This window comes from Artemia franciscana, chromosome 10 (genome assembly GCF_032884065.1).
Source record: "Artemia franciscana chromosome 10, ASM3288406v1, whole genome shotgun sequence".
Classification (NCBI taxonomy): domain Eukaryota; kingdom Metazoa; phylum Arthropoda; class Branchiopoda; order Anostraca; family Artemiidae; genus Artemia; species Artemia franciscana.
Window position 1 is genome coordinate 42,449,626 of NC_088872.1, and position 18,397 is coordinate 42,468,022.

The 18,397-nt window shown below is 33.7% G+C and overlaps 1 protein-coding gene across 1 annotated transcript in view; it reads left to right on the plus strand.

Moving 5' to 3' along the window:
* Positions 1 to 18,397, plus strand: part of LOC136032212 (protein phosphatase 1D-like) — a 54,476-nt gene that overhangs the window by 6,637 nt on the left and 29,442 nt on the right. Inside the window, exons 2-3 of the mRNA XM_065712421.1 lie at positions 7,453 to 7,587; positions 14,421 to 14,636. Coding sequence (XP_065568493.1) covers positions 7,453 to 7,587; positions 14,421 to 14,636 — 351 coding nt within the window. The remainder of the gene's footprint in view (positions 1 to 7,452; positions 7,588 to 14,420; positions 14,637 to 18,397) is intronic.

Here is an 18,397-nt window from a genome sequence, read left to right on the forward strand (position 1 = left end):
AAACTAATTGGTGAATGGTCTTTCATTTATTCTGGCTTGGTTTGTTTGATTCAGTCTTTCTTCTGCTCTGTTATGAGTTATTTCAAAAGATTAATTTTCCTTTTTTTTAGCACTGGAGACAACTGGGTGGTTTCTGACAAAATATCTGCTCCTGCAATTTTGCTTATTTTCTGTTCACTGGCTGATATTACCCTCATTTTTGATTTTATAATTTTTTTATTGTTGTTATGTGTCAATCCTGCTTGTAGCCATTTCTGCTTTTAACAGCTATCAGAAAATAATATAATTTTATTTCAGCTAATGTTTCTCTATTTTAAAATTATAATTACCTGTACTATAATACACTTTATAGCTCTGATAACAAGAGATTGAAGTGAGACAGACAGCATTTTGAACCAGGTAATACAGTTATACACAAAATAAACTCATCCAAACCTGTTACTGCCAGCCTCTTTCTGCTTTTGTGCTGTGAAAATTGCAAGGCAGTGTAAAATATGTTGGCAAAATTTGTAAGATACCAGTAAAATACCAATAATTGGTAAATTATGTAAAATAGGCAACATATCAATTTCATGAGGGTCTTTAAAATTATGCTAAAATACCCAATTTTACCAGTTACAAGACTAGTTACCACACCAAGTTCTTGCTTGCAACTAATAGCAAATTGTGTAAATTAAATAACACATACCAGCATTATAGATAGAAATAAACATCCTATACCAGTAATATAGGCAGAAATAATGGAGAGTCTGCTGCTTAGGAACTCACTGGCTTAGCATTGTTTTGTGAATAGTTTCCACGAATTGGAGTTTGTCCTACCTATCTTTTCCTTCCTAGGCCATATTTTGCTTTTAGAAACATTTGTATATTTTCTTATTTATATTTCTCATTGTTTGATAATAAGTCTGCATTCCCTCAAAATAGAATATATTTGCTATTCTGAGCCAATTATGCCAGAATCCAATTAAGGAAAAGGCTATGAGCTTTCCATTAGGTCTGAAGCTTCAGAAAAGGGCAAATGGAGAGCCAAATGTTCATACACTTACAATATTTTTCAGAATATTTCCATCTGGAGACAGGATCCTTTGGCATAACCTTATCAGGAGTGTCCTGTTTTCAGCTCCTGTCTGAGGTGTAATTATATTGTTTTATTCTTTATTGTGTAATCTTTAACTATAATTCATTTTTACTTATGCAAAGGAATGAAAATTCCTTTTATGAGAATCCATGTTTTTTTTCAAAATCATTTTGATATGGCTGTCTGAACTGAACAGCTCTTTTCATGAGAATTTTATAAGCAATGAAAGCCCTTTAAACAGAATAATAGTAGAGGGTATGCTCACCTTGCACACAAGCTGAACCTCCCCTCCCTCTCCTCAATATTGGGTTGAAGGACAATTAAGAAAATTGTAGCCTTTAAACATAACTGGTCAGTGTCCATCCCCCCTTATTTCAGAAAAACTTTGTGAGCCCTCCCTCCAAGTACTGGACCTCTTTAATTATGCTCCTGTGAAAGCAAACTGCATCAGAATACTACATCTGGGAAAACTGGTAATTAAATCTTATCCATCAATTTATTTTTGGATCCATCACAGCTCTTTTTTGTGACTTGGGCCAAAATACAGTTTGATGTTCAAATGTGTGGCTTTAGTTGAGGAATTACTGCATTAAAAAGCAACACATACAGAAACTACTGAGTTCAATATACCAGTGTCATTGGTGGACAGTGGAGCCTTATACTAGCTAGCTGTTAGCAAATGCTAATCTTTAAACCTTCCTTGAAATTTAAAAAATCATTACTTTTTAATCTGGAAGTGAAATTGATGAAGATATAATTATGAGACAAACAAGGAGATTTTGTGGCAATTAATTACATGGTATAGATTTTGTAATTTTAAAAAGTCCAAGATATGTTGTCTCATATTGCAAGAATCACTCTTTGGATCCTCTTAAAAGTGTATTTTCTATTTGCAGTACAAGGAAAAATATTTGGTGAGTGTGCATTTAAAGTATGTTTTAATTTCTTTTTTTTTTGTTAAACGGTGTTTCTGGTGTGGCTAAAGATGTTTTTACCAAGACACTTTTTATCTGTCTGATGCTTACATTTTTGTTAAATTGTATATTCTTTAGCATGGATCCTGTATATTTAGTTTAATCTTTGCACTTCATAACTGGGGCCTGCTGTGCTCTTGGCTATTCTGTGGATAATGTGTTGATTTTTGACTGTTTCTCATTGAGTGGCAGATAATCATTCACAGGTCTATTAAGATCTTCTGACTTTGTGTAAAAATACTTTATAATATTATCTGTCGTATTGAGTATGAAACAATTGAACATAATTATGCAAAAAGCATTTCATCTTCAACTTTTTCTTTATTAAAATTAAAAAAAAATATAAAAACAATATTATAGACAAATCTATTCCTGCTGAAACAATTGAATGACTAACACCAGCAAGATAATCACTAAACATATTAGCAGCATCTTGCAGTCCTCTAACTTCTATACCATTTGTATTAAATAGTACCTCATGATGTGATAACTTTTTATTTTTTTCCAATTTTATCCTTAATTAAATTCCAAGTTTTTCGGGGAGAATCAGAATTTTTAAATGAATTTTCATTATACACTCTTTTATTTTCTCTAAGAATCCTTACTAACAGATTCTTATAGTTTTTAAAACGTATTATATTTATTTCGGCGGGATACTTCATTTTAATTTTCTATAAACGATTTTTTCATTAATAGATCTCAAAAGCAATGCATTTACCCATGGTTTTCTTGGTGTATGCTTCTTTTCTTTTAGATTTCTGTACGGGCAAAATTGATCAAGCTTTTCAATAAAAATATTATAAAAGTTATCTAAAGATTAATTTGGATCCATTTCATCCATTATTGAAGTCCACTTTACGTCACTGAGTTCTTCTTTTAATTTTAACAATTTTTTCTCCCCAAAGTCTCTTCGCTTTGTTGACTTTTTTTCATTATACGGGAAATATAGCGAAAAATCAGCCTTAATTATGTAGTGATCAGATGAATCATCAGGAATTACATATGTACTAACAGCACTTTCAGATGAAAAAAATATTATCAACTAGTGAATATGACGTATCAATTACCCTGGATGGTATAAGACATACAGGATTTAATCCATGAGATAGCGGACATTCTAAAAACTTCAACGTGTTACTATCCAGTCTATTCTGATTATCAGAAACAAGGTTCATTAAGTCAATATTAAAATCTCCCATTACTAGATAAGAAGTATTAAGACTTGCTAATTTATCAAGAATTTTTCAAAACAATTCCTAAATTCTACCTGACTAGCTAACAGACTACGGCAAATAACTGCGATTAGAATCTTCTCATTATTTGGAAAAAGATTCAACAACACAAGATTCAAATAGCATTTCAATATTCATTGGCTAAAAATATAGCCTTGCACGGGCTGGTATGCAACTTTTAATTAAAACACCAAGACCACCTTTCTTTTGCATACTCCTCCCGACATGGAACAATTGATAACCATCAACATGAATACTTTCAATTGAAAATTGATCTAAAAAAGTGTCACATAAACCGAATATAACCGTATCAGATGTCGGTGGAAAAGTGTCAATCGTATCCCTTGCAGTCCTCCAACCCTGGCAATTCCAGATCGATATTGTTCTTGTTCTAGAGTTTTTCTTTGCCAATCCATTCAAAAATGAATATTGATTTTTTGGTATATATAATTTGCTGCTATTATCTTCACTATCACTAGCTACAATATTTTGGAAAAGTGAATGAAATAAAAGGGATCTCGCTCAAATTATTTTAACCTTGGTGATGGAATTCCATTATTATCTCTATCCATTATCAGATATTACCACCATGTCAAGAATAACCATACCACGACCCATTACCAAACAAAACAAAAGTTAACTAAACAAAAATAAAAGGTAACACACACAGAAACAACCAAGAAAAGAAAAGAGAAATGTTTTCATTCTAAGCCAAATTCTTTTAATATTCTACTGATGTTCATAAAGACCTCAATGTGCTTCAAAACAAGCAGTAAAAAAATAGATAAATAAGGAGAAAGAATAGTAATAAATATATAGAGTAGCAAAAATTAGGGAGAAGATAAATAAAAAAAACAAATAAATACGAGGCAGAACAAGATTAAACGGTTCCTACTTGTATAGTTTAAAACATACTAACAGGGCGCTTTACTATTAGGCGATATGATTTTATTCCACTGAAACATTACTTGGATAACTATGATGTACATGTCCTCGGACGTCCGGAAAGTCGTCAACCTCTGGTATGCTGTCACTAAATGAATATTTTGTAATTGAGCCGTCAGGTCTTTTCACAAACAAGTTTGTCTGAATCCCCTTTGACATCCATGCCTCATATCTAGGAATTTTCCGCAATTTATCCCATTTCATAAAAATCAGCTAACGTATTTTGCGAATTTCGGCTGACACATAATCACTAATAAACAAGTTCCTATTGTTTCAATGAAATGTCTTGTCCTTAAGCTTGCTGGTATTTTTTATAATAGAAAACTCGTCGTCTTTTTGATTTTGTGTCACCTTTAAGAATTTACGATTTCTATCATATTGCGAGATTGTAAAATTTACTTCAAGCAATTTTAATCCATGGCAAACAACTTCTTTGAATCTGCGTTCCATATAATGACATTATTTTCTAATTTGGCGGCTTCCACTTTCACAATCCAACACATTGAATCTTCATTTTTTCTTCTTAACTTTATTAATTCATTGGTACAAGTTTTTAATTGCAAATTGAGGCAGGACGTATCATTTTCAATTTTTGCAATTTTCAATTCACTATTAACCATCTTATTTTTATGAAGCGAATGTTTATCCAGATTATCGACCCTTGTTATTTGAGTACCTAATTGATTGCAGTACCTAATTGTCTAATTGATTACCATTTCCTTTTATGACTTCAAGATTTGCTTAAAATCTACAGCTAGTATTGATATTTCTGGTTTCGAGCTAGAGCTATCATCTGAGGTATCTAATGAAATATTCATACCTTCTTGGTTCGGATTTTTCCTTTTATGTCACATTGTACATTAATAGTGTACTAATATCCAAATATCAATACGTATTACTAAATATCCAACAGTTCTTGAAATAATATTTTCAGCACTGAATGAATATCCAATAAGTTCTCGAAATAATATTTTCACATAAATCCACACAGAGGTCTTAAATGCGTCTTACTCTGACGAGAGCATTAAATGAACACAGACATTCCAAACTTCCACGATTAAAAACATTTAAAAAAACTGCTTGGATTTGTTTGAGGATATTCTGAAGAATCAGCTATTTTATTTTTGCCAATTACCTTGGTGGTCTGTGCAGTTAGCATTTGTTCATACAGCTTAAATCTCTGTTAGAATTATAATTTGTTCATTCTCTTACCAAAGTCTAGATTTTGAAGGATAAACTAGGAATAGGATTCTTCTCTATGACTGAGTTCTTGAGCTTACCCCATTGTTGTTTCAACTGCCAATCCTCATGTCCTTTTAAGGCTGATTGTGTCCAGGCCAGTGCCTAAAATGTGCCTTGTTCTAGGGAGCTTATGTGCAAAATGATGAGATATAGCTCCTAAATGTGCCAGTTAATCTGACTCATTTTATTGTTGCTTTGACTGTCCTTTTTTGAGACGTTTTCTTGCTACTAAGAACAACATAAGTTATGGACATGTAAAAGATCTATTTTTTTTCTTCCATCAAATGTCTTCTCAAATTCGTGCACAGCATCTGAAATGCTTGTGCTAAGCATTACTAATAAGCTATTTGAATTTTACTTGTTGGTAACTTCAGTACAGATATTTTATGTTTTTCACTACAACTACAGACGCTCTTTAATTTCTTGCTTCCTTATCTTATTGCAAAAAGATCTGTTACCTGCTAATAAGTGCATAATTCTAGCAGGTCGTCCAGCTTAGATCATTTCATTCATTGTAGCACACCCAAACCTTCTCTTGTGTCAGTTCATGAAGATCACAATTGGTTGCCTGTATCACTTTGTATTTCAATGGAACTCCAGCATTGCACAAATGGGTCCATCCCAAAAAATGAATGATGGGAAGAAAGTAAATATGGTGCTATGTATTTTCGACTATGCTTTCACTCTTTATCTCCACTAGCATTATTGGTTCTTTCAGCTCCTAATCAACTTGTGCTGTGTTCAGTATCTCTCAATGAAACATAAAAACGGATGGAATCAGTCTTATAGTCAGATTTTTTTTCTTTTTTTTTTGTATGGAGTTTTGGTTTGCTGTGTCAGAATTAGGAGAGGTATTTTTCTTTGAAATGAGCAAAGATCTAACTATTTTCCAAAACATCATTGTGCAGTGCATCACTAGGTTCTTTGTCAATTTTCGCAAAAACGATGGTCAAAAGCTATTGTTTGTCGTAAGGATGTTTTAGATTCGCCTTCCCTCACTGCATCCAATAGCTTTCTACATAGGTATAGTCCTTTTTTGGCTAGCAGTTGGCTTACGTATTTTTTTTTCAATTTATCTTGTTTATAAGTAATCTTGATTTTTCTTTTGCCTGGTGGTTATCTGTGTGGCATGAGTTTACAATCTTTGTAAAGTATTAATATATACTTCCCATCTCACCTCTAAAACTGAGCTTGAAGAGAACCAGATTTTGTTTTTGCCTGGCTGGCATAGGATGTAGCTAGAAATCCTTGATAGGATTTCTAAGGCTTTCAATTCCATAAACTATTTTTAGTTTCTATGTTCCATGTTTGCCAGGTGTGCTAACATTGGACATTATCCCTGTTGTTTAAAATTCAAGTTAGTTGTGTAATTTTTAATTGGTGTATTCTTTTTCAAAATGTTGGCCTCTATTACAATGCTGGCATCTGCAAGTATATTCGTTTCTGTTCATTCCCCCTCTTTTATACCCACCTCCATTCAGAAAACGGTTCTGTTTCTTCCGTCATGCCATTTTAGTACTTACTTGCTTGTACTTGAAGCAGGATACAAGTATTAGCTCTCCCCTGCGTCCAACAGCATCATCATGGTGGCAGACCAAGATTTTCTGTTTTTGTTTGTAGTTTGATCAGTGCAGGTAAAAAAATTTGTCTTTCTAATGGCTGGGTATTAACATTTGTGTTTGTCTTTTGTGGTCATTCTGTTTTGATCACTTGACCATCTTGAATGTGTGTTTAATCATGATCTAGTTTTATTCATTTTTTTTACCATTGTGTACTTTGTTGACCATGATTTATAATGTATAATAAATTACCTGTTTTCTTTTACTATTACCTATTACTATTACCAGTTACCAGTAATTTTTACTATTACTATTACCAGTAATTACCTATTACTGAACTCCAAGGCTAATTAATACCTTTTCTAGTTAGAGTTAGGATCTCCTAATGGCATTGCTGATTTTTTTTTTTACTCTTCTTCTAGATTCATGGCCAAAGACTGCAACTGGACTACCAAGTACTTCAGGAACAACAGCAAGCATTGCATTCATTCGAAATAGCAAGATTTATGTTGGTCATGTTGGGGATTCTGGTATCATTCTTGGATACCAGGAGCCTGGTAATCATTATTATTATTTTTTTTAAGTCTTAAATATAGATAGGACTGCCAACATCCATGACTGGTTCTAGGGCGAAATACTCCCCCGGCCCTGCTGTATGGTATCCTCAAATTGAAAAGCTATTGTAAAATAAAAAAAGTTATAATATAAAAAGGGGCTCACTAATATTCATTATTTGTTGCTTCTTGAAAGAAAGTCCTTTTCTTCCTATTTTCGATATTAAGCATTATAATAACAAAATTAATACTTATTACATTCAGAAAATTCATATCTGTTCAATTTTCAGAACTAGGTCCAGTCAAACTGCATCCAATCTCCCCCCCCCCTCTCACCCTTCTCCTAATGCCTGGATATAGCCCTATGCTATATAAAAAGGTTTGCTTATTTTTTTATTCTATTTTCAAATTGATATTATTTGCCATCATAAATCATCTGTTGATGTGAAACAAGTTTACACAAATAATGTAAGTCAATAATTTCAGTGCTTGCATGTGTAGCCTAGGGCATTAGGAATGAGGCTTGGATTTAATTAAACTGGGAGCAGTTTCTAGCATTGAATAAGTACAAACTTTCTAAATTTAATGAACTAGTAATATAGTTATTATTGTGTTTCGTTTAGAAGAGGAAATAAACTGCAATGCTGCCAAAATATGTGCATAATAGGGCTTTGTTCAGAATTTTGTTATTGTATCATTTAGTTCAGAAAAGAGGATAAAATACTCTGTTCCCAAATAGAGTAATGTTGTGAATTCGAGAACTTGTAATCACAATCAGAAGAAATTTATGGGAATTACAAGTCCTGTGGTGGCGCAGTGGGTTTGGCCTTAGCTTGGTAATACGGGACCCAGAGATCGAATCATGCTGCAGCAATACACTGCAGGGCCGACGCAGGGATCTTAGTAGTCAAGAAGCGTCGTTAATCTGATACAATATGGGAATTACAAAGAAACATAGCACATAGGTTGAAAAGCAACACTATGTAATGCCAGTTTAGCTTCTTCAATTTGGAATCACTGGATTATGTAATGAGAAACAGTTAAAAGAAATAATATCAGTGAAGCAAATGCTGTATCAGCTACTTCATTTATAGGCTTGTATGTAAGAAGTGGTTTCGAGGGTGGGGTGGTTTAAAAAAAATGTGTGAATTATGTTGAAAAAAATCGAATAGAGATTTTGGGAGGGTGACTAGCCCTCTGGGTGCAAAAGTCCTCATTTTCATGAGAAAGACGTCATTCCTAGTTCAAAAGTGCCTTGTAGTAATTGATTATGTGTAGTTTTATTTGACGAACTAATTAGAATATTAATGAACAGAAAATTGTCAGAACCTAGAGGCTCTTCAATCTCAAATTATAAAAAATGTGAAAATACTTTGTATTTTATCCCTTTTAGATCATATTTGGGGCATCAAGACGTCTTGTTGCATCAAGCTGTTAAGTGATGCTGTTATTAAAGGTGTTTTCAGTTGCTAACGTATTGGCTATGTATGTATGAATCTACTAAAGAGGTCTCATGTTTAGAAGGGGGGGGGGAGGCTCGGTAAAATGAAAAAAAGAAGAACAAATATTAATTGTATGAAAAATAAATTAAATCATGGGGAATCGTAGATTTTTTCTACGCTTGATTAGGCCTGGGCAAAGGAAGCTTTTTTGCATGGAGTTGACATTTTAGGGCTATCACGACGTTTTTTGATAACAAAACGAAATAATTTTTTTTTGGAAATATGAAATATATTTGGGCAAAGACCCTAAAAATCGAAAGTCTTTTTTGTTTACATGCTAGAACCCCATGCCGTGTCAATTGTCAAATTTTATTTTTAATATTAGCGCAATTTCTAGTGCAAAACTAATAATGTAATTTTACAACTTTTGCAACTTCTGGAGATAGTATTTAATTCCAATTGCAATTGCACTAATGTGTCAAGCAAAAAAACCCACGAATCTGTTAAGCATAAAAAAACTTTTAACAGGCTTAAACACCTGATTTTTAACCCCCACTTCGTCCTCCCTCTCGGTGGCCCTGAATGTAGACTTAAGGAGGCGCTAGACAGTCAACCATTTTGATCAAAAGTTTCCGTCAATCGATTGACTTATGCTTCAATCAACCTTAAATATTGACCAAAGCTAATGTAATACACTATTTTGATCAAAATGATTGAGTCACTCACACTTCCTGATAATCATTGTCAAAGCTTGAGTCAAACGTCAAGTATGTTCCTCGACTGTCAATCATGCTTGAGTTAGTCGATTGACGGAAGCTTTTGATCAAAATGATCGATCGCTTAGAGCCTCCTTTAGAAAAATATTGTAGTTGTAAATGTGGTCCCGTGTTCGCATCAAAATTCGTCTCTGCATTTTTTTTAATCCCGCTCTTTATGCTAAAGTTTTTTTATTGTTTTAAAAAGTAGATTTGCGAGAAAGAATCAAACTTTAGCGCAAGGAGCGGGGTGTCGAGGAGGAAAAGCCCCTTTCATATACGGAGTAATTTTGTTCGTTTTAAGTTTTAATGTCGCTCCTTACTTTCATTTCAAAAAACTTGTTTTTTTTTTTATTTAATTTCTGAAAGTTTTTGAATTAATGCATGTCTGATTTTGGCTCTCTGTACATAAATTATTAAAATGAAATTTGCATATTAATTCCTTTTTTTGGCTAAATGGCTTTCTCTTAGTTTTGATCAGACGATTTTGAGAAATAAGGGGTGGGGAAGGAGGCCTAGTTGCCCTCCAATTTTTCGGTTACTTAAAAAGGCAACTGGAACTTTTAATTTTTAACGAACGTTTTTATTATTAAAAAATATACGTAACTTAAGAATTAACTTACGTAACAAACTTTTATATTATTGTATTTTTGATTATATATATGAGGGGGTTTGTCCCCTCGTTAATAGCTCGCTCTTCACACTAAATCTTAAGTTTTGTCCCAATTCTTTAAGAATGACCCCTGAATCAGAAAGGCCGTAGAATAAATAGTTGAAATTACTAACAATAATTTAGCATAAAGAGCGAAGTATTTATCTCCTTCTAAATACCTCGCTCTTTATGCTAAAGTATTTTTAGAACCCCTAATATGCGTAATAATCTCTGTTCGTTTTAAGTTTTAATGCTTCTCCTTATTTTTAATTGAAAAAACTTTTTCATGTTTATATTTTCATTGTTTTTTTTTTTAATAGTAATGCTAGAAAATCCTGCGCCCTTTTCATTGAATTTCTCTTCCCCCATGAAATATTCCTCCAAGGAAAGATCCTCCCATACAGCCCCCTCCCCTGAACCCCACACCCAAACAAAAAAATCCCCCTGAAAACGTCGGTACACTTCCCAATAACCATTACTGTATGTAAACATTGGTCAAAGTTAGTAACTTGCAGCCCCTCCCCCAGGGACTGTGGGGGGTAATTCATCCCCAAAGACATATTTATTATGGTTTTCGACTATGTGGAACAAAATGGCTATCTCAAAATTTTGATCCGTTGACCCTGGGAAAAAATGAGCGTGGGAGGGGGACTAGGTGCCCTCCAATTTTTTTGGTCACTTAAAAAGGGCACTAGAACTTTTCATTTCAGTTAGAATGAGCCCTCTTGCAACACTCTAGGACCACTTGGTCGATACGATGACCCCTGGGAAAAAAAAACAACAAACAAACAAATAAACACGCACCCGTGATTTGTCTTTTGGCAAAAAATACGAAATCCCACATTTTTGTAGATTGAACCTTGAAATTTTTTCTACAGCGTTCTCTGATACGCTGAATGCGATGGTGTGATTTTCGTTACGATCCTATAACTTTTAGGGGTGTTCCCCCTATTTTACAAAATAAGGCAAATTTTCTCAGGCTCGTAACTTTTGATGACAAAGACTAAATTTGATGAAACTTATATATTTGAAATCAGCATAACAATCCGATTCTTTTGATATATCTTTAGCATCGAAATTCCGTTTTTTAGAGTTTCGTTTACTATTGAGCCGGGTCGCTCCTTACTACTGTTCGTTACCACGAACTGTTTGATATTTGCTCATTCAAAGTTAAATGAATATTAAAAAAACTAACAAATTTGGTTCACAAGGTTCATTCTAGATTTAATTAGATTAATTAGAAAATATTTGTAGTCTTCAAGCCAGAAAATTTCAGGACATCTGTGGCTAGCTTTGTATCCTTTCAGATTCATTTAAAGACATTTCTATATAATAAAAGGTACCATATCCTGTTGATTATTATTGTTATTTTATTTACGTTTGCGTGTGTCAGGTCTGTATTCAGATTTTTGTTCGGGGGAGGGGGAGACAAAAATCTAAAAAAAAAACATTTTGAAAATTTGTTTATATACATTTTCGTTATGTTCTAACAAGACGAACAAACATTTCAGCAGGCTTAGGGGGTTCAAACCCCCCATAAACCGCTGAATACAGCCTTGGTGTGTATTCCTTTTTCTCTCTTTTTCAAACAGTTCGTGGTAACGAACTGGAGCGACCCGGCTCAATAGTAACCAAAACTCTAAAAAATGGAATTTTGATACCAATAGCTACATAAAAAAAATTGCATTTTAATGCTAATTTCAAATATATAACTTTCATCAAGATTAGTCTGACTTATCAAAAGTTACGAGCCTGAGAAAATTTGCCTCATTTTAGAAAATAGGGGAAAACACCCCCTAAAAGTCATACAATCTTAACGAAAATCACACCATCAGATTCAGCGTATCAGAGAACCTTATTGTAGAAGTTTCAAGCTCCTATCTACAAAAATATGGAATTTCGCATTTTTTGCGAGAAGAAAAATCACGGATGCGTGTTTATTTGTTTTTTTGTTGTTTTTTTCCCAGGGATGATCGTATCGACCCAGTCGTCCTAGAATGTCTCGGGAGGGCTCATTCTAACGGAAATTAAAAGTTCTAGTGCTCTTTTTAAGTGACCAAAAAATTGGAGGGCACGTAGGCCCCCTCCCACTCTCATTTTTTACCAAAAATCACCGGATCAAAATTCTGAGATAGCCATTTTATTCACCATAGTAAAAAAATCTAATAACTATGTCTTTGGGGACGACTTACTACCCGTAGTCTCCCTGGGAGGGGTTGCAAGTTACAAACTTTGACCTGTGTTTACATATAGTAATGGTTACAGGGAAGTGTACGGACGTTTTCAGGGGGATTTTTTTGGTTTGGGAGGGAGAGTTGAGGTGGGGGGTACGCGGGAGGATCTTTCTATGGAAAAACTTCTCATTGGGGAAGAGACTTTCAATGAAGGGGGCGCAGGATTTTTTTTTTGCATTATTTAAAAAAACAAGAAAAAAATAAATATGAGAAGTTTTTTCTACTGAAAGTGAGGAGCAGCATTAAAACTTAAAACGAGGAGAAATTATTGCGCATATGAGGGGTTTACCTCCTCGTAATACCTCGCTCTTTACGCGAAAGTATTTTTAGTAATTTGAACTATTTATTCTACGGCCTTTATGATTCAAAGGTCATTCTTAAGGAATTGGGACAGATTTTAAGTTTTAGTGTAAAGAGCGAGGTATCGACGAGGGGTGAACTCCCTCAAATACGCAATAAAAATGTACGAATATAGAAGTTCGTTACGTAAGTTAATTTGTAAATTACGTATATTTTTTACTAATGAAAATGTTCGTAAAACAATTAAAAGTTCTAGTTGCCTTTTTAAGTAATCAAAAAATTAGAGAGCAGCTAGGCTTCCTCCCTCTCTCCTTTTTTCTCAAAATCTTCCGATTAAAACTATGAGAAAGCCATTTAGCCAAAAAGGAAATTAATATGCAAATTTCGTTTTAATTATTTATGTGCGGGGAGCCAAGATCAAAACATGCATGAATTAAAAAACGTCCAGAAATTAAATAAAAAAACAAGCAAGTTTTTTTAAATGAAAGTAAGGAGCGACATTAAAACTTAAAACGAACAGAAATTACTCCGTATATGAAAGGGGCTTTTCTTCCTCAACGCCCCGCTCTTTACGCTAAAGTTTTTTCCTTTTTTAAAAAGTAGAGCTAAGAGAAAGAGTCAAACTTTAGCGTTCAGAGGGAGGCGTTCAGAGGGAGGCGTTGAGGAAGAAAAGCCCCTTTCATATACGGAGTAATTTCTGTTCGTTTTAAGTTTTAATGTCGCTCCTTACTTTCATTTAAAAAAACTTGTTTTTTTAATTTAATTATTATCAAGGATTTGCAAATACTGTTATTTGGGCTCAACAGATGAATATATAAAAGTAAAGTCGTGCTGTTTTTTTCCTTTTAAACCTTATTGCAACTTATTTATTGGAAGGAACTCAGTACGAGTTTAACCTAGAAGATTTGGTTCAGAAGATCTTTTATTAATACCGTGTGCTATGAGAGGTTAAATTGCAAATTTTGTCAGCATAAACTTTTTAATTAGTTATAGCAAATTAATGGTTACAACAAGACGGAAATTTCGATTTTGCTATGTGTTCAATGTGGTTCTTTATAATAATCTAAGATTATGGGACAATAAGGAAGAGTGCGAAATATATAAAATTGGTAATGACACATAGAGAGAGATTTTTGTTGGGGGGAGGGGGATGAGTGCTGAAAATTATGTTGTATGTGTGTAAGTTTTTTTCACTTGTTATTTTTTTTTGTACACATGGCCCTTGTGGCTTTAGAGTATTAAATATCTATTAGCTGTCCTATTATGTTCTTTTTGTAATTTTTGTGCTATTTAATTGTTATTGCTATGCTCTATGTGTTTTTATCGATATTTGTGTTATTATTATGTGTTATAATTTTGTGTGCAAGCGTTTGTTTTTTCTTTTTTGCCATGGCTCAATGGGCCTTTCATTTTTGCAATAAATATCAATCTACATATATATATTTTGTTGTAGATAAGAGACGATGGAGAGGATATTCGTTGACTCGTGATCATAAACCTGAATCAGCTCCTGAAAACGAGCGAATACATCAGAGTGGTGGGAAGGTTATCTATAAAGCAGGCGTACCCCGTGTTGTCTGGAACCGTCCAAGGATTGGTCACAAAGGTCCTGTTCGAAGGTCCACTCAAATTGATGAGATTCCCTTCTTGGCAGTCGCTCGGGCACTTGGTAGAATATTTTCCTTGTTCTTCTTTTTCTTTGCTGCATTTTTATCTAAGACTTCTTTGTTTTGTTGACTACATGATCAGAGAAGAAAAAATAGGCAAATATATAGCACATATCCATGTCACAACCCTTTTTCAAAGCCAACAACCTCATCATAGGTGTACCCTGGTCCAATTTCTAGGCTGGAGCGTTCTTTATGTGGGGTGTAAACGCAAGGGGTAGATTTTCTGGCATTGATAATTGGTCCTCTAGAACTATATGTAGTAGATTATTCTACTCTCCCTGGACCTCTTCCCTTTGCATTTTCGCATGGCTATAGGTATGCACACATGTACTTTTATTTACTGAAAACTACATGTGTCTTGAACAGTCTTGGAAAGTACAAATAAAGTCAAGTTGAATACTTGATATATAGTGACATTAATTGTTGAAAAATCATCAATTCAAGATTTTATTTCACTGTAGTTTTTATTCTCATTTTCAATGCTGTAATGATTGGAAATGAAAATATAAGTAATATAATTCATTTTTAGTGAAGCGCCAGTGACGCAGTAGACTTTAGGTTTTTACAGTTAAGGAAGGGGGTAGTATCTAAGCTCTTGTTTGTAGTGAAAATATATTTGTCTTGAACAGTCTTGGAAAGAACTAAGAAAATTAAAGTGAATATTTGACGTAAAATGTAAAGTGATGTAAATGTAAAATGATGGGGCTGCAGGTATGCACACATGTATTTTAATTTACGCATGAAGGGACATCCGCACTAAAGGGACAAATAACAGTTTTAGTTAATTCGTTTTCTATCATGTGATTTCATGGAACTTTAAATTGTTGCTCACATATTGAATCAAACAGTTCGTGGTAACGAACTGTAGTAAGGAGCGACCCGGCTCAATAGTAACCAAAACTCTAAAAAATGGAATTTTGATGCCAATACCTACATCAAAAGAATCGCATTTTAATGCTGATTTTAAATATATAAGTTTCATCAAGTTTAGTCTTACCCATCAAAAGTTACGAGCCTGAGAAAATTTGCGTTATTTTAGAAAATAGGGGGAAACGCCCCCTAGAAGTCTTAGAATCTTAACGAAAATCACACCATCAGATTCAGCGCATCAGAGAACCCTACTGTAGAAGTTTCAAGCTCCTATCTACAAAAATGTGGAATTTTGTATTTTTTGCCAGAAGGCAGATCACGGATGCGTGTTTATTTGTTTTTTTGTTGTTTTTTTCCCAGGGGTGATCGTATCGACCCAGTTGTCCTAGAATGTTGCAAGAGGGCTCATTCTAACGGAAATGAAAAGTTCTAGTGCCCTTTTTAAGTGACCAAAAAAATTGGAGGGCACCTAGGCCCCCTCCCACGCTAATTATTTTACCAAAGTCAACGGATCAAAATTCTGAGATAGCCATTTTATTCAGCGTAGTCGAAAAACCTTATAACTATGTCTTTGGGGACGACTTACTCCCCCACAGTCCCCATGGGAGGGGCAACAAGTTACAAACTTTGACCAATGCTTACATATAGTAATGGTTATTGGGAAGTGTACAGGCGTTTTCAGAAGGATTTTTTGGTTGGGGGAGGGGTTGAGAAGAGGGGGATATGCTGGGGGAACTTTCCATCGATAATTTGTCATGGGGGAAGAAAATCTCCATGAAGGGAGCGCAGGATTTACTAGCATTATTTAAAAACACAATGAAAAAATAAATATGAAAAAGTTCTTTCAGCTGGAAGTAAGGAACAGCATTAAAACTTAAAACAAACAGAAAATATTACCCATTTGAGGGGCTCACCTCCTCCTAATACCTCGCTCTTTACGTTAATGTATTTTTAGTAATTTCAACTATTTATTCTACGGCTTTTGTGATTCTGGGGTCATTCTTAATGAATTGGGACAAAATTTAAGCTTTAGTGTAAAGAGCGAGGATCTGACAAGGGGGCGAACCCCCTCATATATGTAATAAAAATATGAGAATACAAAAGTTCTTTACGTAAGCTAATTTATAAGTTACGTAAATCTTTTACTAATAAAAATATTCGTAAAAGATTAAAAGTTCTAGTTGCCCTTTTAATTGACCAAAAAATCGGAGGGCAACTAGGCTTCCTCCCCCGCTCTTTTTTTCTCAAAATCATTCGATCAAAATTATGAGAAAGCCATTTAGCCAAAAAAAAAAAAAATTCTAATTTCGTTTTAATTATTCCTCTGCGGAGAGCCAAAATCAAAACATGCATTGATTCAAAAACGTTCAGAAATTAAATAAAAAAAACAAGTTTTTTTAACTGAAAGTAAGGAGCGACATTAAAACTTAAAACGAACAGAAATTACTTCGTATATGAAAGAGGCTGCTTCCTCATCAACGCCCCGCTCTTTACGCTAAAGTTTTTTACTGTTTTAAAAAGAAGAATTGAGAGATAGAGTCAAACTTTAGCGTAAAGAGCGGGGCGTTGATGAGGAAGCAGCCTCTTTCATATACGAAGTAATTTCTGTTCGTTTTAAGTTTTAATGTCGCTCCTTACTTTCAGTTAAAAAAACTTGTTTTTTTTATTTAATTTACAGACAAAAGCGAGTAGGTCTGTTAACAAAATAGTGAAGTCATAATATCTTTATATGTTATAACATTCGTTTTTTATATAACATCACATTATATCACATTTTTATAACAGTCTTTGGTCGTCTCACTAGTTAGAAGACTTTTTTCCTGCTTTTTTATTTCTAATATTAAACGTCCATGTCGTAAACAAGAAACTTATTCAATGCTTATTTTATATTTTTTTTCGAAATCGCCTTTTGTTTTAGTTGTGATATGAAAGTTCTTTTGTTGAAGAGCCTTTGAGTAACGACCTTTGTTTTTATTATGACCCATTGCTGAATATTTTATGATCCTTGGTTTTTGTTTTGAGTGTAACGTATCTGAAAAACTTTCTACTTAATTATTGATATTTTCTTCTTTTAAACTTTGTAGTAATTTCACTAAAGGTACTTTTTCTAGCAAAATGTCCTTAGTTCGTTTCAAGTGATACTTATAAAGATTGGTTAAAGCAAAGGAAAAAAAGGGGAGAAATTCGGGGCAAATACGCCAAAATATATAACAAGGTCTCTTTCCTCTTAAATAATCATAATAATAAATTGTAAATAGTAGTTGTCAGGGATGGGCTATTTTAAGAAGATTTTTTTTTTTTTTTTCTTGTGGATTCCTTATAATGTTTCAAAGAGTGGCAAGTTTTCGTAACCAAAATTGTGGCCCTAAGCTACCCGAAATCTAAAACACTGCCAACTGGTTCAATACCCGGACAGGCTTCCAGAAAGGGAACCAAAGGAGGAATAAAAGGCAGGCTATGTTGGGTTTTAATGCTTACCGGACTTATTCTTGTAAAACCTGATTTGGTTCGATTCATTTTAAACATCCATCTGTGCTAAATCGGTCATAGGACAGGAAAGCAGTATTTGCTCCTGGATGTATTTTTGAGTCAATTTTTTTCTCTATATGATGTAGGAGCTGCAGAAACCTCAGAAGCGGTTACTTTCCGCTCTATGATCTGGCTGACAATGGCTAAAAAAATTGTTAAATTTTTAAGTAAAAATTTGCATTCTTTTTGTAGTAAAAAGTCTATTTTTTTATCAGTTAAAAATTAGTCAATTCGTTGGTCAAAATAAAAAGTTAGTTTTTTAGCGAGAATTTCTTTCCAAAAAGCTTACGAAGACAACTGTCACCACTCACTATAAACAACAAAAAGCAATCTTATAAGTTAGTCTTTTTTTAGTATGTCA